Genomic DNA, 19,403 nt, shown 5'->3' with positions numbered 1-19,403 from the left:
GGTGTAATAAATTCAAAAACGGCTTCAATAAAGTATTAGTTTAGGGGTGTGCACACTTATGCAACTAGGCTATTTATGTAACTAGGTTACTTCTTTTTTCTGTAAAAAAAAGTTTCTGATCCCCCACCCCCCTTTTTATTTGTAATTTACTTTGCAAATTCACATTAAAGGCAGGAAAAGTTCTGACTTGTTTTATCGTAGTGTCATTCTTTTACTTCACAAAAACTTGCCATTTTAACAGGGGTGTGTAGACTTTTTATATCCACTGTAAGTGAAAGTGCGAATACTGTGTGAAAATCTTGATTAAAAATTAAAAATGGTGTTTGAGTAAAAGTTAAAAGTTGTTTTTATATTTGAAATAAAGAGCGGATCATTTTAATGAATTGATTTTATAACAATGTTTATAAACCATGGCCTCACTTGTGGATTTGTAACAATCCATGCGATTCAATTCGTATGAAAAGTTATGCTTATGTTTAGGAGTTAGTATTTATTTATCTTTCATTGTTCATAAGAAAGTGAAATAAATTCCACCACATCACCCTTGCTCATTTAAAAATTGCATTATTGTTTCATTAGATCAGGTTCCTTTTTTTCTTTTTCTTTTTTTTTTTTTTAAAATTAAGTCACTTTAACATGTAGTGTGAGTGAGACTAACAGATATTTCTTGCAGAAACATGATTGATTGTGGTGTGCTTTGAAATGGATTTTGATTGGATGTTCAATAAATGCACAGAAAAGTGACTGATTGAATTAGTAGACAGGAAAAAAGGAAATAAATATTCGAGTCGTAATATTTTAAGGTCTAAATATGGAAGCCCGTTTCCACCACGGAGAAAATAAATAAAAAAGGTAATTTATAAGACTTTATATTTCAGAATTGCAACTTCATTTCTCACAGTTGCAACTTTATAGCTTGTGATTCTGACTTTATTTCTCACAATTACAAGTTTACATCTCACAATTCTAACTTTTCTTCTTGCAATTTAGATGTCCACTTGACATTTAGTGAATTACAAAGAATGCACCGACAAAGCATTTATCATTTTCTATAAATAGGCCACATAAGAACAACACTCATCAGCTAATCAAGACAAAGAAAATCAATTGCTAGCATGCTCGTTCCCAGAAGTTAGTCACATTTCAGGTACTGCGTCAAAAAAAAGTCAGAATTGTGAGATGTAAACTCGTAATTGCGAGAAATAAAGGCAAAATTTTGCAATATGAATTGTGAAAAAAAAAATGTCAGAATTGCAAAACTCAAAAATGCGAAAAATAAAGTCTGAGTTGCAAGATTTAAACTCGTAATTGCTAGAAAAAATGTCAGAATTGTGAGTAACAGTATCTGAATTGTGATATTTACACTCGATAGAGATATAAAGTCACAATTACCTTTTTTTTTTTTATTTGTATTGCTCTCCATGGTGGAAACAATATATCTAAATGATAATGTTATTCCATATCTAAATAATAATGTTAAGAGTAAAAAAGTGGATTTTTCATGCAAAAGTAATTAAGAGTAAATATATTCATTTTCAATTATATGCAGGTAGTATCCATGTCCTGTAATACGACAGTTAAGGATAGTAATAAAGTACAATTGCTGTATTTACAGTACACTACCAGTTCAATGTTTGCGCACACCAGTTCATAGAAGTTTATTTAGATTTTCTTAATTTATTATTTTCTATTATTTTAGAGTAAAAATAATTAAAACAACACCTATAAAGTTATGCAAAGAATACATTTATACATATATTTATACTTTACCATTTATGTTGGTCTTAGAAATTTCCACCATACACCTTTATCAGAATGTCTTTAAGACAATAAAAACATATCTGTTCAATTAACCGGGAGTAGCATATGTATTTTCCTCCTCTGGTCAGCATGACCTAACAAGCACAATCTCTCAAATAACCGCAAGTGGCTCATCATTCGGCATCATTATTCATTTTTATTGTTATTTTTAGCTTGCTGTAATTCTTTAAGAGGTGAAGCACTATATAATGCATTTATATTTGGTGTTATGTGTGGCAGAGAGAACATTATTCTGTACCTTCATCTCTTCAGCATCCTTCATCTTGCTCATGTGCTCCTTCTCTTTGTCCATCACAGACACTTCATGCATCTTTCCTAGATTAGCGAACATGCAACAGTACAATAAGTATTGTTTACAGTATAAAAAAAGGTCAATATTCTAGAGCATTTAGTGTCTAGGACTCTAGATATATTAGGACATAAAACATATTTATACATAAGTGTATCTTCAGCTGTGAAGCGCACAGATATAAAGTAACTGTACATATCTATTCTTTATTTACAGGAATTTCTGAGAATAATCCTTGTACCAAGTGTCTGTGAATACATTAATATGAGACGCACCCTGAGCGTGGAGATTAGCCAGCTCTTCCATCAGCGAGTCCTGGCTTTCCTCCAGCTGTCTCTTCTTCTGCTCCATGTTCTGCATGTAGTCGTTCAGCGATTTTATCTTGGCCTGGAGCTGGATCAGTCAGACACAGACACATTCACACACTCGGTAACTGGCCCAATCAATAGACTTTTTATCGGATTCTTCACCGGTCATGACTGAGACTTTATGGACTTTATGGACTAACACTGCACTTATGCTATAGAAATTATACTCTGCATGTGCATTAAAACTGAGACGAGCAAATGAATTCCTAACCTTCGTATTGCTTCTGTTTAAATCAGATATTCTGACCTCATGGCAGACATCGGCCATACTTGCCAAAACACTTGGGCAAGTAATAGAACATGTCAAAATGTCAAAATATGTTTATGACTTTTATAAATATCTAGAAGCAAGTAGTGTAGTATATGAACTACAGTACATTACAGTTGCTAGTTTACACGTAAAGCCTCAGATTTCAGCTTCTCACGTCTCCTTCAAAGTATTTCTTGTACCTTGCTTTTTCTGCTTTTAATACATTGCTAGCATCCACATCTGCAGCAGATCAAAATTCCCTGTACTGTATGCCATGGCAGTGGGGTCACATTCATAGTGGACCAGAGAAGTGTAGATGTTAGTGTTTCCACTGCATTAACACACATAGTTGAGCCTGCAAAGGGCTTAACATTTAGCTACTGAACTAAAATAGGTCCTGAACCATATAATGTATAGTTTTAAGCAGCCTAGGATAGGTAACCACTTAATACTATTCTACACTATGGCCAAAACTTTGTAGACACCTGACCCTCACACCCATATGTGGTTTTTCTCCAAGCTGTTGCTATAAAGTTAGAAGCACACAATTGTATAGAATGTCTTTTTGTGCTGTAACATTACAATTTCCCTTCACTGGAACAAGAGGCCCAAACCTGTTCCAACATGATAATACCCTTGTGCACAAAGCGAGCTCCATGAACACATGCATCGCTGTGTCACAAATATGGATTGCACCAGAGCAGGTGTTGTGTGTGTATTTTTGTGCTGTCAAACAACTGATTAATGTAATATTAGATCAAGTAAAAGTTACATGTTGCTCTCTTCATACCAGCACAAAAAAGTGCTTAACAATCTTTTTTTTTTTGACAATGAAAGTGTGACTGTGATGCAAGTGTACAATGTGAAGTGGCCCTAAGATACATTGAATGTTTATGATAATAACAGGTCTGATTATGCTTTACTATATTGCTTAAATATAGATCTCAATCTCTGTTTTTTTGGGAATCCAACCTGGTTTGACTTGCATTACCCTTCCTGATGTTCTCATTTGGCTAGTTTTGTAGAGAAGGTGAATAGGCTGTACATACCATTTCAGTACCGTGGCAATACTCCTGGGATATGGGATTATGGGACTATTATCTCTACCACTAGAGAGCACTGCTGAGGCAGAGTTATGTGCACACTGGACTCTTTAAGCACCACACACTCTACACTTGGACAGTCTGAGTTATACTTGAATGGCAGCACTGCAATATTTATATTAACAATTTATACTTTTTTAAAATATTTCTCTCACATATTTTGTATATATTGTGTTTTTTCCAGTTTACTTAAAGCGCACCTATTATGGTTTTGAAACGTGCCTAATTTTGTTTTAAAGGTCTCATTCAATAGATTTACCTTCATCCAAGGTAAAAAACACTTTAATGTGCTCATAACTTAAATTGCAGCGTTACCTTTTTTCCCCAGTGTCAAAAACGACTCGTTCAATGATCCGTTCTAAGGGATTCGCTCTAAACTCCTCCTTTCAGAGAGCATACTCTGCTCTAATTGGTCAAATGTCCCAGTCTGTTGTGATTGGTCTACCGCTGTCAGCATGTGTCGAAAAGGAAACGCCCACTTCCATAACGACTTTCAGGTCCATCTGTTCGCGAATGACCAGAGGCGGGGCTTTTTGTTACAAACCTACGTAGGTTATTACAGGAAGTAAAGTCTGGAATCACTAACGACTCGTTTCAGCTGTTCAGAATCGGTTCCTTCTTTTCATGCGCTTTGATTTTTGAAACTTTGCAGATGTTTTTACATTCACAAACAGCTCTATAACACACTACATAAAAGGTAATATTTGAAAAGCCATAATAGGTGCACTTTAATTTTATGCAGTATACAGAAGAGAGTAAACAAAGCAAGAATTTCATTGTGTGGGCCCGCTGAACATTACTGTAACGTTCTTGAATCTTGAATGAACCATGACGGACCTGTGAGATGAGGAGTTGGCAGGACGCGAGCTCTTTCTCATTGGCCTGAATCTTGCGCGCCGTTTCAGCCTGAGCTCCTTCTAGCTGTTTGCTGCGGTTCACCAGCGACTTCACCTCCGACTTCATCTTGCTGATGTAGAGGCGCGCCATGGTGAACTCCTCCTCCATCGCTCCAGGACCCTCCGCTGTCTGCTGGAGACAAAAGAAAGAAAAGTACGATCAGCTTATAGAGTATTACATTTAATCAAATATCGTCTCTTTAACGCAAACTCAGAGTCAGGTGTGTTTTGTTGCTATTGCAATAAAACTCTAGTCACATCTGTTTTTTATGTTTTGCTGTAAGAAAAAAAAGTTGCAGAATGATAGAAAAAGAATTCTGTAAATTTTAAAATAAATATCATGGTTTATTTTGGTATCTGCTTACAAATGATATACTAGTTCATAGAGGACGTCATTACATTCCATATAACACTGCAGTGATTGTAAGTTTTACATGAGGAGACTAATAAAATATTTCATTAAAACATATACAGTGCAGAAAGCTAAAACATAAATTTTTCTCACATTTCTACCCATTATACTTGTACTTAAAAAAAACAAAACTACTATATAATGTTATAAAAATACTTTTATTGCTGAAATATACTATTATAGCGGGTACAATAGATAATGGGTATAATTACTTATGGATTATAGCTAGTTCCTTGCCTTACCTTGCCTTGGAGAACTGCTTTTTCTTAGTGTGTTCAATACTTTTTTCCTGTGTCATTCCACTTTATTACACATAACTTTATTTTTGGACTTTAATGTTGTGAATTCTTTATATTTCCAGACTTCTTGAGTTAATACTGATGTCTGGTGAAAATTTCATGTGAATAACCTCACTGGAAATATATTTACTGAAAAAAATGTTGACGAGTCCAATCATTTCCCCAACTCTGTGTGTGTGTGCATATATATATATATATATATATATATATATATATATATATATATATATAAAATGATAAAATAGAATGCCAAACAAGAATTTGTGCAAGTGTGTGTGAGTATATCAGGTCAGAAGTTCTTACTGTCTTAAGGTCGCTAGTACCGATGACGGTGCCGATCTCACTGAGGTCTCGCAGCAGCATGCTGAAGATCTCTACAGATCTTTTCTTGTGGTGTCCACTCACTTCCTGCAGTGTGGCCAGATCCCTCTCTACAGTGGATAGAATTGTCTATAACAGGAACACACACACACACACACACACACACACACACACACACACATATGGGGTCACTGCACTGGAGTACCTACAATACCATCTCTATGTTGTCTGTCCTCTCCTTTAAGTACAGGTGCATCTCAAAAAAATTTGAATATCGTGGAAAAGTTAATTGGTCATGGCTCCTTTTGCATGATTTATTGCCTCCATGCCACGCCACATTGATGCAGTAATTCGTGCAAAATGAGCTCCGACCAAGTATTGAGTGCATAAATTAACATACTTTTCAGAAGGTCGACATTTCTGTATTATAAATTCTTTAATCTAATATTTTGAGATACTGGATTTTTGATTTCCATGAGCTGTAAGCCCTAATCATCAAGATTAAAACAAAAAAATGCTTGAAATATTTCACTTTATGTGTAATGAATCTGGAATATATGAAAGTTCCACTTTTTAAATTAAATTATGGGAAAAAATGAACTTTACCACTCATTTTTATAATGATATTCAAATTTTTTGAGATGCACCTGTAAATGTGGTACAAAATCTCTTCCTCGGTCCTTTTTTCACCTTAACATCCACCTCTGACTGCCTGACAGGTTGTGTTTAGAATGAGGTTCTGAACAATGCCAGAAAATTACAAATTTACATTTACTATTTAAATTTTTTTTTATTATACTGTGAAATTTTCTTATTTTTATTGTTCTTATTGCGTATTGTGTACAATTCTATTGTGTTTAGTCTTGTATTATATTGTTCCTTATGTCCTTTTACCCTGCTGTCTTGAGAGGAATGGACAAAATAAGAATTTAACTGTACCAAGGACATATGACAATAAAGATCTTGAATCATTGCTATTAGTACAAACTGTTTAAATCATCTCATACTCGCGCCTCAAATGACACCACTGAAACCATAATACCATTAATGGGTAAAAAGTATGATGTAACTATTGCTCTCTTATTTCCTGTTTCTCCTTTGTCCTTGCTATCTTCCTCTTACTCACACTCTTTTGCGTTAACTCATCGGTGAGCTGGACGTTGCTCCTTCCTTTCTCCTCCAACTCGTGGCTCTTCTGGTCATAGTTGACGGCAAGTTCCTCCAGCGCTTGCAGCACCTCCTTCACCTCCTCTTTGGTTGCCTCATGTTCACACTGAAGACGCATCATCTCCTCCTGGAGTTTCCCACAGTCATGCCGCGTCGACGCTAACAGCTGTAGGGACAGATGATGTAGAGGCAATGACTGAGACACTTTAACTCACTCAGACCTGTGAACAGGGTAGATGTACCTGAGTCACAGCATAATATTTATCACACAGCTGAAATGCCTGATCAGTTCTACTGTGTCATGGAAAATCACAGTCCCTGAATGTGATTTTTGGTGAAGGTTAAGGTTTAATTTAAGACACTGTCTTTATAATAATAAATACTTTACACAATGTAAGTACAAGTCAGATATTTCTCATCTATGCACAATAACAGTTCATTTGCAACCATCAATCCATCCATTTTTCTGATTATCCTACACAGGGTTGTGGGGAGCCTGGAGATTATCCCGGGGGACGCGGGGCACAAGGCAGGGGACATCATGGATGGAGTGCAAACCCATCACAGGGCACAATCACACACACTACAGACAATTTAGAGATGCCAATCAGCCTACAACAAGTCTTTGGAATGGGGGAGGAAAATGGAGTACCTGGAGGAAACCCCCAAAGCACATGCAAACTCCATGCACGCAGGGTGAAGGCGGGAATCGAACCCCCAACCTCAGAGGTGCAATTAATCAGTTGTAAAGGAACCAATACATGATCCATCCTTGTTAGGATTTTGGACTTGCTATTCTGTGTTTGACCACTAGAGGCGCTCATGTTGTGGTCCCCGAGTCTGTTACTGTTATTAATAGTGCTACTGCAGTCACCTGTGTCTCATTCCCTTGTGTGTATTTAAGTTGCCCGGTTTCTTACCCTGCGTCCCAAATGGCATACTTATATGAAGTCCTAAAAGTATGTACTCTTTTAGCAAAGAAAAAGTACATACTTTTGAGTGCGTAACAAAAGAGTAAGCAAGTACTGGGACATACAGTACTAACACTTCATGTAAAGGAAGGGAACACTGTCACCAGAAACAAAACATAAACTCCTCGTTGCATTTCAGCTTTTCTTCATTCATTATTCCTTATATAATTTATACTATATCATTTAATTTTCTCACTCCCTTGATTTATTTTTCCACATTGCATTTACACCTCTCTAAAACGCATCCTTGAATTTGGCAAAGCAAACTGCAACAAAACTCCTCCCTTGCACAAGGAGTTGTGGAAGCACAATAGTATCACCACTGACAGCTCAGGGTTATAGCATAATAAAATGGCAATATGTCTTTGATCTTGGGTGGAAAGTGAATTTTTTTTTTTGTAGACACCAGAATTTCACTATCAAGTATCTTTAACATTAAAATATATTTTTCTATTAATGAATGTACCCATGTGAGAGCTAAAATGTGGACAGAAGCCAGATGGTGGATAATATAGAGCTGTTTCCATGGCAACATGATTCACATGCATGTTTACTGTGTGTTTAACATGGTTTAAAGGCCCGTAATGAATCTGACAGGAACTGCTTAGCAGGGTGATAATGATGATGATGATAACCAGGTTAATAAAGAACCATTATATTAACCAGGTTTTAAATATCAGATTAAATTTAGATGACAAATTAAATTGTGCAAAAAAAACCAAACAAACAATGTTTACAGTGTATACTTGACATACAGTATATGCCGCAATTAAGTTTATTCTGTATATGTATTGCAATGTATAGATATTGTTCTTATTAAAAGGGAACACAATAATGTATTATATATTTGTTTGGAACATTTACAGTTTATGTCCTGTATTTTTCTTAGACTTTAATCAGAGTTGTAGGAGTATAGTACTAACCAGCAGGTGGCAATAGATCACTGTTATGCTATTTCACTAGTCATTTTGTGAGTCATTATGACACAGAGCCCTACAATGAAGTATGGGGAAAGCTACCCAGATTAAAAAAAAATAAAAGACACATCCACTAATATCAGCACCTAATTGTACAGTGCTAATGGGTCATGCACCTGGATGAATGGATCTCAATCCCATAGAAAATTACCGCAGGCCAGGTAGAGGAAGAGTGGGCTATAATCAACTGCACCTGATTAAAGACACTGATGGAATCTTTACCTGCACTTCAGAGATATGTTGCTGTTATTAAAGCAAAGAGAGTTGTAATGAAGTAACGAAGGAAAGATTTGACACATGTGACAAATTATTTTGGCTGGGTGCTCATGGGAAAAGTAGTACCATTTACAACTTTGCCTTTCATTGTTGGCTATCATACCCTTGATTAGACTGCACTTTTAAAGACCCGTTTAAAGACCTCATACATATTCATAATGTATGACTAACTCACATACCACAACAATTTCCATTTAAGTCCCTGACATAAATGCTTACGTGAACATGAGTGTTATGACAGGGGCATGTTATGCATGTGTTATAAATGTTTTGTGACGTGATAGTGTTAGATGTGCATGATGGAGTGAGCTCACCTCATCCTGATCCACCATCTGTTGTTTCAGTGACTCTGCCAGCTGACTGTGCTGATTGATCTCATCGTCCTGGTCAGGAAGAATGTGTGTGTGTGTGTGTGTGTGAGAGAGAGAGAGCAAGAGAGAAAAAGAGACAGAGGCAGACCGATAGTCATAGAAATAGAGTAACCACCTGTATCAACCTTCCCAGAGAAATTGCACAGTAAGCACCTAAACCTGTCAATCAAATATGCAGGAATGATAGAAGAAAGGACATCACTGATTTAAGTCATGTTAAGCTAATTCATTATGCTCAGATCATCTCAGAGTTAAATGTGTCTCATACAAGAAATCCTCACCTTATAACACTTATAACATTTGTAGTCCCTATTAGATCCCAGACTGACCCAGAGGTAGCACCATTTACACATCGTTAAAATTAACAATGCCATTTGTCTACTGTAATATGGTTAGGTAGGCTAATATTTTGCTATTATTTGCAGGAATTAATTATTTTGGCACTGATCATTTCAAAATACAGATAGAGCTATCATCAATGAATACTGCTTTTCTCTAGCATCAGCCAGCTGGCTAGATTTGGGGACAATCCTTTAAAGCTAGAGCACTTTCTTAAACTGTTGTGGACTGTTGGTGATGTCCTGCTTATTCATGTTTAAGTTCAAAACAGTCTAGAAGTAACTCATTATTGATTTTGCTATTAGCTACTTGTAAATATCACCTCAGGGCAGTAACTAGCCACTAGCTGTGTGTCAAGACAACAATGTTTTGAAAATCCATGGTGAGATCAAACATTTCTCAAATTATCACATTTGATGATTTTTGGGTTGTGTGGATATTTGTAATATAGTATATTTGGATTTGTAAAGCACATGTATGCATATACTCAATTCTATTTAAACCTTGGGCATGTTGTTTTTTTTAAGCAAATCAAATTAACAAAATTTTTTTTTTTTTATTAATTCAACAAATCAATCTAGTGAATTAAATGTGTAATTAAAAACAGCTTATACCCCTTCCAGATTACGATTTCCTGAGTTTGATTTAGTATCTTCTGGCTTCAATAAATTCATTAACTGTTGACACATGATAGTTAAAAAAAAAAAAAAAAAAAAGGTAAATAATATGATGTGCTGGATCAAGTGCTATTTTATAAGCTGCAGAATAACAATTGAGGTTACTAGGACAATTCATGCAGCGATATACTGACATCATATTAGATTCATTTTCCTATTTATATTTCAATGCTTGCCATCTTATCATTCATATATATATATATATATATATATATATATATATATATATATATATATATATATATATATATATATATTAATTATGTTGATCTACAGAAAAACTCTGATTATGTGCAAATTTTCCTGCATTTATATTGAGGTAACTTTGGAACTTAAGTCCCCGACCTGGACTGAATGCAGCCCAGAGTTAAAAAAGCTTATTCTAAAACATGAATGAGACATGAACACATACTACATCTGTAGGCCTTTTCTACTTCATGTACTGCTTCATTTTTAAGAACTGGGCAAGAAAATTCTTTTTAAAATTCTCTTGCATATATTTGTTGGTAATGAAGCTGCATGTGTATACTATTATTATTAGTTGTATGTACCTTGTCATCGAGCTGCTGGTAGAGGTCACTGATCAGCTCTTCATACTTGGTTTTCTCCGTGTCACAAAGAGGTTGGGGGGGTGGGGCCAGACTGTCGATTGTGGGCGTGGCTTCTAAGTTCTTCATTTCTTTACTTTTCTGCTGCTCTTCAACTGGAACTGCTTCACCTGAGATAAAGAGATTGAGTTTATTACTCCAAACATTGGCAAATATGTTTGGCTAAATTCAACTATATGCAAACGTTTGGGTACCCTTCCAGTTGTTTTTAAATGTAGACTTTAATCCATGTTAGCTGAAGACAATTTGAGACCAGCAATCTGTCAGTCTTTTCAAATCTCTGTATTATATTTACATTTGGAGAAAAAGCCATAAGAGGTTGATTTGAAACTAAAGATCATTGACTCAGGAGAAGCCGATATGCATCTAAATACTTCCTAAATAAGCACATTTGCCTCGCACCTCCAGGGTTGGGGGTTCGATTCCCGCTGCTGCCCTGTGTGTGCAGAGTTTGCATGTTTTCCCCTTGCTGCGGGGGTTTCCTCCGGGTACTCCGGTTTCCTCCCCTTGCATGGTAGGCTGATTGGCATGTCCAAAGTGTCCGAAATGTATGAATGCATGTGTGAATGCGTATGTGATTGTGCTCTGTGATCAATTGGCACCCCATCCAGGATGTCCCCCGCCTTGTGCCTGACGTTCCCTGATAGGCTCCAGGTTCCCCGTGACCCTGAAGGATAAGCGGTATAGAAAATGTATGGATGGATGGATGGATGGATTTTTATTTCCAAAGCTTAGTTAAGACACAGCAGGTTTGTCTGCCTTTGAAAGCTTTCAGTATCAGTTAAGGAGCATCTGTAATATGAGCTTTGTTTCCTTACACAGATAGAATAAGAAACTCTGTCAGCCAAATGGCTAATTTAATAACGCTTACTTTTCATGGTGGAAAAGGGAATGAGCTAGTTATAAATCAACAGGAGATGATGTCTGTGCATGCAGATTAGACTAACATCCAAAAAACAATGTGTGTGATTTAGACATACAGTATGAAAAGAGGGTAATGAGAGAAAGAAGAGAAGGAGGGAGGTGAAGAAGAAGAGGCCAGATGGAGAGTTGAGGAAGCTGTACGAGCTGTCTGGCTGGACTTTGCTGCACAGATGCTCTGATTTTGCTTGTTTGTCTTTTCTCTCTGTCTCTCCGGTTGTTCTGATCTTCTTTATTCAGATGCTCAGCTTCAATCAACTAACTGTATGTCGTCTTCATGTATGCCAGGCCCCATCATTTGTATCTCTGAGTCCCTGAGAGACTTGGGGAGAGTCTCTGGCCGTGTCCTGGTTAATGTTTTTACTAGCGTGTCAGCAATTTTATGAAACACTAGAACACATGAAATTCTAAAAAGACTCAGTAGTCATTATGAAAAATAAACAGCTACAATAAGTCCTTTCGAACAAACTCTAAGTGTTCTAGCATCCTGGTGTTGGAGGTGTGTGTATTACCCACAATGCACTGAGAGTAAATCAGTTTTAAAACTAATGAGTGGCTGCAGGAATAGCATGTTCTTTAAAAAAGAAAATCTTACAAAGTTTTCTTACGCTTTAAAAAAAAAAGGTCTTCTAGTACAAACTTCATCATGCAAGCATTTGGGATATACCTTGTGCTTCCAGTATTATGGAATATGTCCTTTGTACTTGATTATTTTCTATAGTCTTTGTCCTGATTGTAACTATTTTCACAGATACACAGTCAGGTCCATAAGTATTTGGACGACGACTCAATTTTCATAATTTTGCCTCTGTACACCACCACAATAGATTTGAAATGATACAATCAAGATGTGGTTGAAGTGTAGACGTTCAGCTTTAATTCATGGGGTTTAACAAAAATATTGCATTAACCATTTAGGAATTACAGCCTTTTTTTTACACCACCCTCCATTTTCACAGGCTCAAAAGTATTTGGACAAACTATCAATCATAAATATTAGGATTATTTTTAATACTTGGGTGCAAATCCTTTGCAGTCAATGGCTGCCTGAACTCTGGAACCCATGGACATCACCGAATGCTGAGTTTCCTCCCTTCAGATGCTTTGTCAGGCCTTTACTGCAGCTGCCTTCAGTTGCTGCTTGTTTGTGGGCCTTTCTGCTTTTGGTTTTGTCTTCAGTAAGTGAAAAGCATGATCAGTTGGGTTGAGGTCATTGGACATTTAAGAACATTTAATTTCTTTGCCTTAAGAAGCTCTTGGGTTGCTTTCACTGTACGTTTTGAGTCATTATCTATCTGTACTTTGAAGCACCGTCCCATCAGTTTTGCAGCATTTGACTGAATCTCAGCAGAAAGTGCAATACAATTCAGAATTCATCCTGCTACTTCTTACTGCAGTCAAATCATCAATAAACACCAGTGACCCAGTTCCACTGGCAGCCATACATGCCCATAACACTTCCTCCACATGTTTGACAGATGATGTGGTATGCCTTGGATAATGAGCCCTTCCTTTCCTTCTCCATACACTCCTTAATTTGTCATAAAATAATGAATAAACAGGCCACTCCTGTCCATGAAACTGCTCATCAGTCAATTGTCCAATTACTTTTGAGGCTGAGAAAATGGAAGAACTCCATTTGGAATGGCTGTAATTTCTAAACAGTTAATGCAATGTTTTTTTGTTTTTTTTTGTTAAAGCCCTTGAATTAAAGCTGAGTGTCTACACTTCAATCACATCTCGATTGCTTCATTTCATAAATATTGTGGTGATGTACAGAGGTAAAATTATGAATATTGTGTCTGTCAAAAATACCTATGAACCTGGCTGTAGTGCATACAATAAACATCAATCCACACATCTCATTTCTGTTCTTTATCCTCACTAGATCAATACTTTATGTTATTGCCCTAATTCCCCTCCCCTAAATGTGAGGGGGAAATTCATTTTAGTCATCTCGGCAACAAAAATGTCACAACAACAAAATAAACGTATGGTTTTTGAAAAGCAGTGGACTTGAACTTGGGTCTAAAGACATTTGGGGCAAAAAAAAACCAAAAAAACCCCCCAAAAAACGTCATCTTTAATCATATTCAAACATGGACCACTTCATATACCTAACAATTTTGTCTGTCTGCAGGATTAATGAATGGGGTAAAGGCATGCACTCTCTGAAATAACAATGTTTACTTTGTTGTGTGCGTATAGAAGAAGGAAAGTAGGCCAATTACTTCAGATTCAAGCAAAGAACACAGAGAAATCTCTTCAAGTTACATAACAGAAAAGACAGAAGACTCTGTTGGAAAGTCTTCATTGTGCTGCATTATAAACTAATCACTTTATAAAATATATATTCAAGCATATTCATCAGATGTTATCATTATTAGATTGATTTTTGGTTGCAGATGTATTTATCCTAAACGAGTTAAATGTGAGACAGACTACAATCCTATAATACAGCTGAGGAGGTGAGGGTTTTTCATATCACAGCAAACCAGTGACTACATTTCCCATACTGCATGGCGGCCTACAAACATGGCCGCCATGGACTGTAATTCCCAGAACACTCACACACACTCACAACCACACTATAAAAGAGACTTTGTGAACATTTAGACTTTGCGAAGTATTACGTGAGTTTTCCGTATACCAAGCGTTTATCATCAGTTCATGTGTTTTGATCTCATTCTCGCCCTCATTCTTGATTCTGGTTTTGCCTCATTCATGCCTGTTTGCCAATCGCTTGACCACGCTTTTGTCTGATGTTTTGGATTTGTCTGCCTGCTTCTCTTTAACTAAAAGCTCTTATCTGCATTTGCATCCATCCTAGTGTCCTTTACATTTATTACGTGACAGGGTTAAGAACTTTACTCATGATCAAAACACTACAGGGGTCTGAACTCACATCCTAGCAGTCACTACTTAACTTAACTGTTGAGCTGAAAAATGTTGTCATTTAAAATCTGCTTTCCCTTGTAAAGACATCTGACCATCACATTATAATTCTCTGAGATGAAGGCCAAAGCATGCACTGGAAACATATTTAACAAGAAATTAGACTCATTGTTTTTTTTATACTATAGTCAGTGATTTTGGTTAATGTGGTTGGCTGAAAGGTACACGTTTGTGGTCACCTGACCATCACACCCATATGTGCCTGTTGAACATCCCATTCCAGATTTAGTCCCCATTTGCTGTTATAATAAGCTCCACTCTTCTGGGAAGGCTTTCCACTAGATTTTGGAGTGTGGCTGTGGGGATTTGTGTTCATTCAGCTACAAGAGCATTAGTGAGGTCAGGCACTGATGTCGGGTGAGGAGGTCTGGGGTGCTGTTGGTGTTCCAGTTCATCCCAAATGTGTTCAGTGGGGTTGAGGTCAGGTCTCTCAAGTTCTTCCACTCAATTCTTGGCAAACCATGCCTTCATGGAGCTCGCTTTATGCACTGGGGCACTGTCATGCTGGAACAGGTTTGGGCCTCTTAGTTCCAGTGAAGGGAAATTCTAATGCTACAGCATACAATGACATTTGTGTGCTTCAAACTTTGTGGAAACAGTTTTGGGAAGAACTCCATTTGGGTGTGAGGGTCAAGTGTCTACAAAGTTTTAGTCATATAGTGTATGTGGGACATCTGTCAAAACCAAAGCCACATTTTTCACCATACCATATATTTTTTTTTTTAAATGATCATAGTATAAGTCTAAGATTTCTAGTATTAGTGTATTACTGTATATTAGAGTTGTGACAAGTATCCATATGATAGCATTTCACAAAAAGGAAATATTTAAGATTATGCAATATTTCTGGGAGCTTAATACAGTATATGCTACAATATTTTCAATAGACATAAAAGAACAAACATTTTCATTAATATTTTTAAATAAAATACTGAACTCTATTGAAGTCTATTTTTTTAAACATTATGCTGTGTCCTTGAGGTAATAATTTAATACATGCTCAGCTGCAGTAGTGTTATATGGCTTTTAACGTTTAAAAACGCAAAGTTGTAGGGGTGGATAATGTGATATAGTAAGAAAAAAAAACCCTGATTTTAATGTATAGGGTTATCATTATATATCATTTATGTCATTGCCAGAATTGCCATGTGAATGTAGACGTTTCTTTGCTTTACTCTACCTCTCCTCCAGCGCTTCAGCTCATTCTCCAACCGCTGGATGATGATCTTTAAGCCTCTGTTCTTTTCCTTCTCCTTCTCATACTTCTTCTTCCACTCCTCGGCCGTTAGCTCCAAATTGACCGACACTGTGTTCTTAATGGTCTTGGCTCTGTGAGTGAGATATATATACACACACACACACACACACACACACATATATATATATATATATATATATATCTTTATATATATATATATATATATATATATATATATATATATATATATATATATTTATATATATATATATATATATATATATATATATATATATATATATATAAAGAGAGAGAGAGAGAGAGACATATATTTTACATATATCTTTTGTCCTTTTCTAGCTAATTAATTATTAGTGTGTTAATAGAACTGGGGCACTTTAGGCTCTTTTGCTTTAATTAAGCACTGAAATGGCGACTGGCCTCTAATGAGCACTGAAGCTCACTACACTAAACACACGTACAAACAAAGGAACAAAAAAGAAAACATGCATGGTCACACACTTCTCTCTGATACAGTAATGTGGGTGAGAAAGCCTTAATGACGCACAGAGGAACGGCAAATTGATTTTGTAATCACATGACCAGTGCTGTCCTGGTTTAGTAAAGCTGCAACACACATCTGTCTCACTGACAATAACCAGAGCTCTGAACACTTCTCCAAAGGCGTTAGCATCGAGTCTATAAATATCCTGTCATGGAAGGACACTATCATGAGATTAACTACCATAGATTAATCCCTTTAGCCCATTATCTGGTCCAAATTTAAATTACTTTTTTTTTTAATTTTCACTGTAGTTACTGAAAAAGATGAATAATAATAATAATAATAATAATAATAATAATAATAATATGAAAGTTTACTGATGTTATCATATTTAATAATAAACTCTAATCCTCTAAATGAGTATCTTCAATAACTCTCACAGAGATCTCTGTAAACACACTGGGAAACGCAGGACTATGTGTGTATCTGCATACTTACAGGCAGACAACTGTGTAATCTTTCATAATCTGCTGTATATAATGGCAACAACAAAAAAAGACAGCTACATCCAAGATTAAAGACAAAGATAAATGAATATTACATTAAATAGAATAATGAAAACGTAGTGAATAGTGAAAAAGGGACTTAACAGTCCTTGCAGGATTTGGGGATTTCAGAAATTAATGCAAAATCAAGGGAACTTGCAATTTTTCAAAATTACAGCAGATTTTCTGCAGAAAAGATTTCCGCATCATGTGACATCACCACAACGCGCCATGTGACGACATCACAACATGTATTCAGCCAAAGCCCCCTTCAATTCATGTGCATCGAACATCAGTGCAGCGAAAAAGGTCTCATTTACCAACAAACATCACTGTGAACGACTGTGCAAAACAGTTTTGGCCGCAACAATCACAAAAAAAAAAAACACGCCGCAAAATCCTGTATGGACTAACTTTACTGTAACTTTTCTTGTTGCTAAGGTGATAGCCTCAATGTTTATTCTTTATAGGTGGAGTATATATCATTTAGCTGGAATGCTGAATAACGTGTACCATTCAAAATACTTCAAGGTGCATAATCGGGCCCTAAGTTCTGCTGCTGCACCTTTGGTACAAAAGGTACCGTTTCTCCTGAAAGTTCACGTGGTATTACAACAACGTTCTGTTTTTGCTTTCAACTGCAGCACAGTCTCCAGAAGCAAGAGGGATTATAGCACATTTAGAGAAAAGAGGGGTTTTAAACCGTTCCATTGTGCGGTTTCACTGTGGAAGCCTGTGGAGAGACATGAAATATGTATTTGATTTCAGGAGGCTCATATTGCACCTCATATTGAACACAAGCTGATTCATATGACACAGAGAGAGAGGGGGGGGGGGGTTGTCTAATTATAATTTCTAAACCTGATATCCTACTAAATCTTAATTTTAAAATTTAAAACATTATCATGTCTCATCAAACTGAAATTTAAAAGCAGAAAAGAAGTTTGTAGATGGTATGTGAAAGTGAACTGTGTATATGAAGATGCACTAAATGCAGCTACTGGGCTTTGATGAATTAACATAAAGCAACCTCGAGAACTATCGCTTTTGCCTTCACCTCTGGCCGAACATAAGCGTGGATTTGGTCTCGGCCTCATTGAAGACGGACGGTGAGCAGCAGATGATGATGGTGGTCCTGCAGTTTCCACCCAGAGAGTCCTGCAGGATTCGCGTCATCTTACTGTCTCGGTACGGCACGTGCGTCTTCTGCAGGCGTGAAAGCATATACAAGTAACGTTAATGTGAGAGACACAAAACAGCAGCCATATTTGTGCAAATATACAAGTTTTCAAGGGTTCATATCATATCATGTTAGGACAAGAATAACCAGCAAAGAAGTGATAAAAAAAATCCCCATTACAGTACATTAGGGATGTAGCACAATGCCATTACCTGTATCTGTTCAGTGCTCAAAATATTCACGTCTTTTTTTAATTATTTTTTATAACCCTGCCAACTATACACTGGAAAACAGTGGAAAAAAGGGAGTGATTTTTCATTCTCGAATTATAATTATATTAACAAATAGCAACTCCTGAACCAGACAACCTGTGGAAATTTCTGGAAATCATTCTATCTTCTATCTAATATGACTGAGTAAGCAAGCTAACTGTGTTTCAAAACAATGAAATATTTCCCAAATCAGGGAACCGTTGTTTGTAGTTGACACCAATAGCCATCTAAAAATATTTTTTTAAATTAGATTTATTTAATTATTTGGGTAGGTTACGTTCCAGAAAGATCAGAAAATCTGCAACCAAGCTGGGATGCATTTCATTATAACATCCGTATTATGTTCCAAGAAGATTTTCTTTCAATAACATTGGAAAATGATAAATCAGTCCCTCTAGGATTTTGTGATCGCAGAAATGAATGCAAAATCAAGGAAACGCTGCAGTATTCGCAGAAACTTGCCATTTTTCAAAATCACCGCATATTTCCCACAGATTTGGTCCGAGACAAGTCATGTGACGTCATCACGTTCGCCTTCGATTCACGTACGTTGAACATGCGTAGAGCTAAAAGGTCGCATTTACCAACAAACATTACCGCGAAAGTGCAAAGCAATTTCGTGCAATCACAATTTTGCCAATTCAAGTAGTTTACTGCAAAAAAGCACAAAAAATTTCAGCAA

General features: G+C 36.4%; 1 protein-coding gene across 1 annotated transcript in view; it reads right to left on the bottom strand.

The window, feature by feature from the left end:
* The window catches only part of kif5c (kinesin family member 5C), a 53,666-nt gene that overhangs the window by 9,552 nt on the left and 24,711 nt on the right, over positions 1 to 19,403 (bottom strand). The window contains exons 10-18 of the mRNA XM_053626466.1: positions 18,327 to 18,475; positions 16,202 to 16,350; positions 11,089 to 11,255; positions 9,465 to 9,533; positions 6,886 to 7,092; positions 5,742 to 5,888; positions 4,669 to 4,860; positions 2,386 to 2,503; positions 2,060 to 2,136 (exon numbers count right to left, since the gene is read on the bottom strand). Coding sequence (XP_053482441.1) covers positions 2,060 to 2,136; positions 2,386 to 2,503; positions 4,669 to 4,860; positions 5,742 to 5,888; positions 6,886 to 7,092; positions 9,465 to 9,533; positions 11,089 to 11,255; positions 16,202 to 16,350; positions 18,327 to 18,475 — 1,275 coding nt within the window. The remainder of the gene's footprint in view (positions 1 to 2,059; positions 2,137 to 2,385; positions 2,504 to 4,668; positions 4,861 to 5,741; positions 5,889 to 6,885; positions 7,093 to 9,464; positions 9,534 to 11,088; positions 11,256 to 16,201; positions 16,351 to 18,326; positions 18,476 to 19,403) is intronic.

Source organism: Ictalurus furcatus, chromosome 6 (assembly GCF_023375685.1).
Source record: "Ictalurus furcatus strain D&B chromosome 6, Billie_1.0, whole genome shotgun sequence".
NCBI classification, from domain to species: domain Eukaryota; kingdom Metazoa; phylum Chordata; class Actinopteri; order Siluriformes; family Ictaluridae; genus Ictalurus; species Ictalurus furcatus.
Note: the sequence above shows the minus strand (reverse complement) of the source record. Positions and strands in the feature narration are given on the sequence as shown.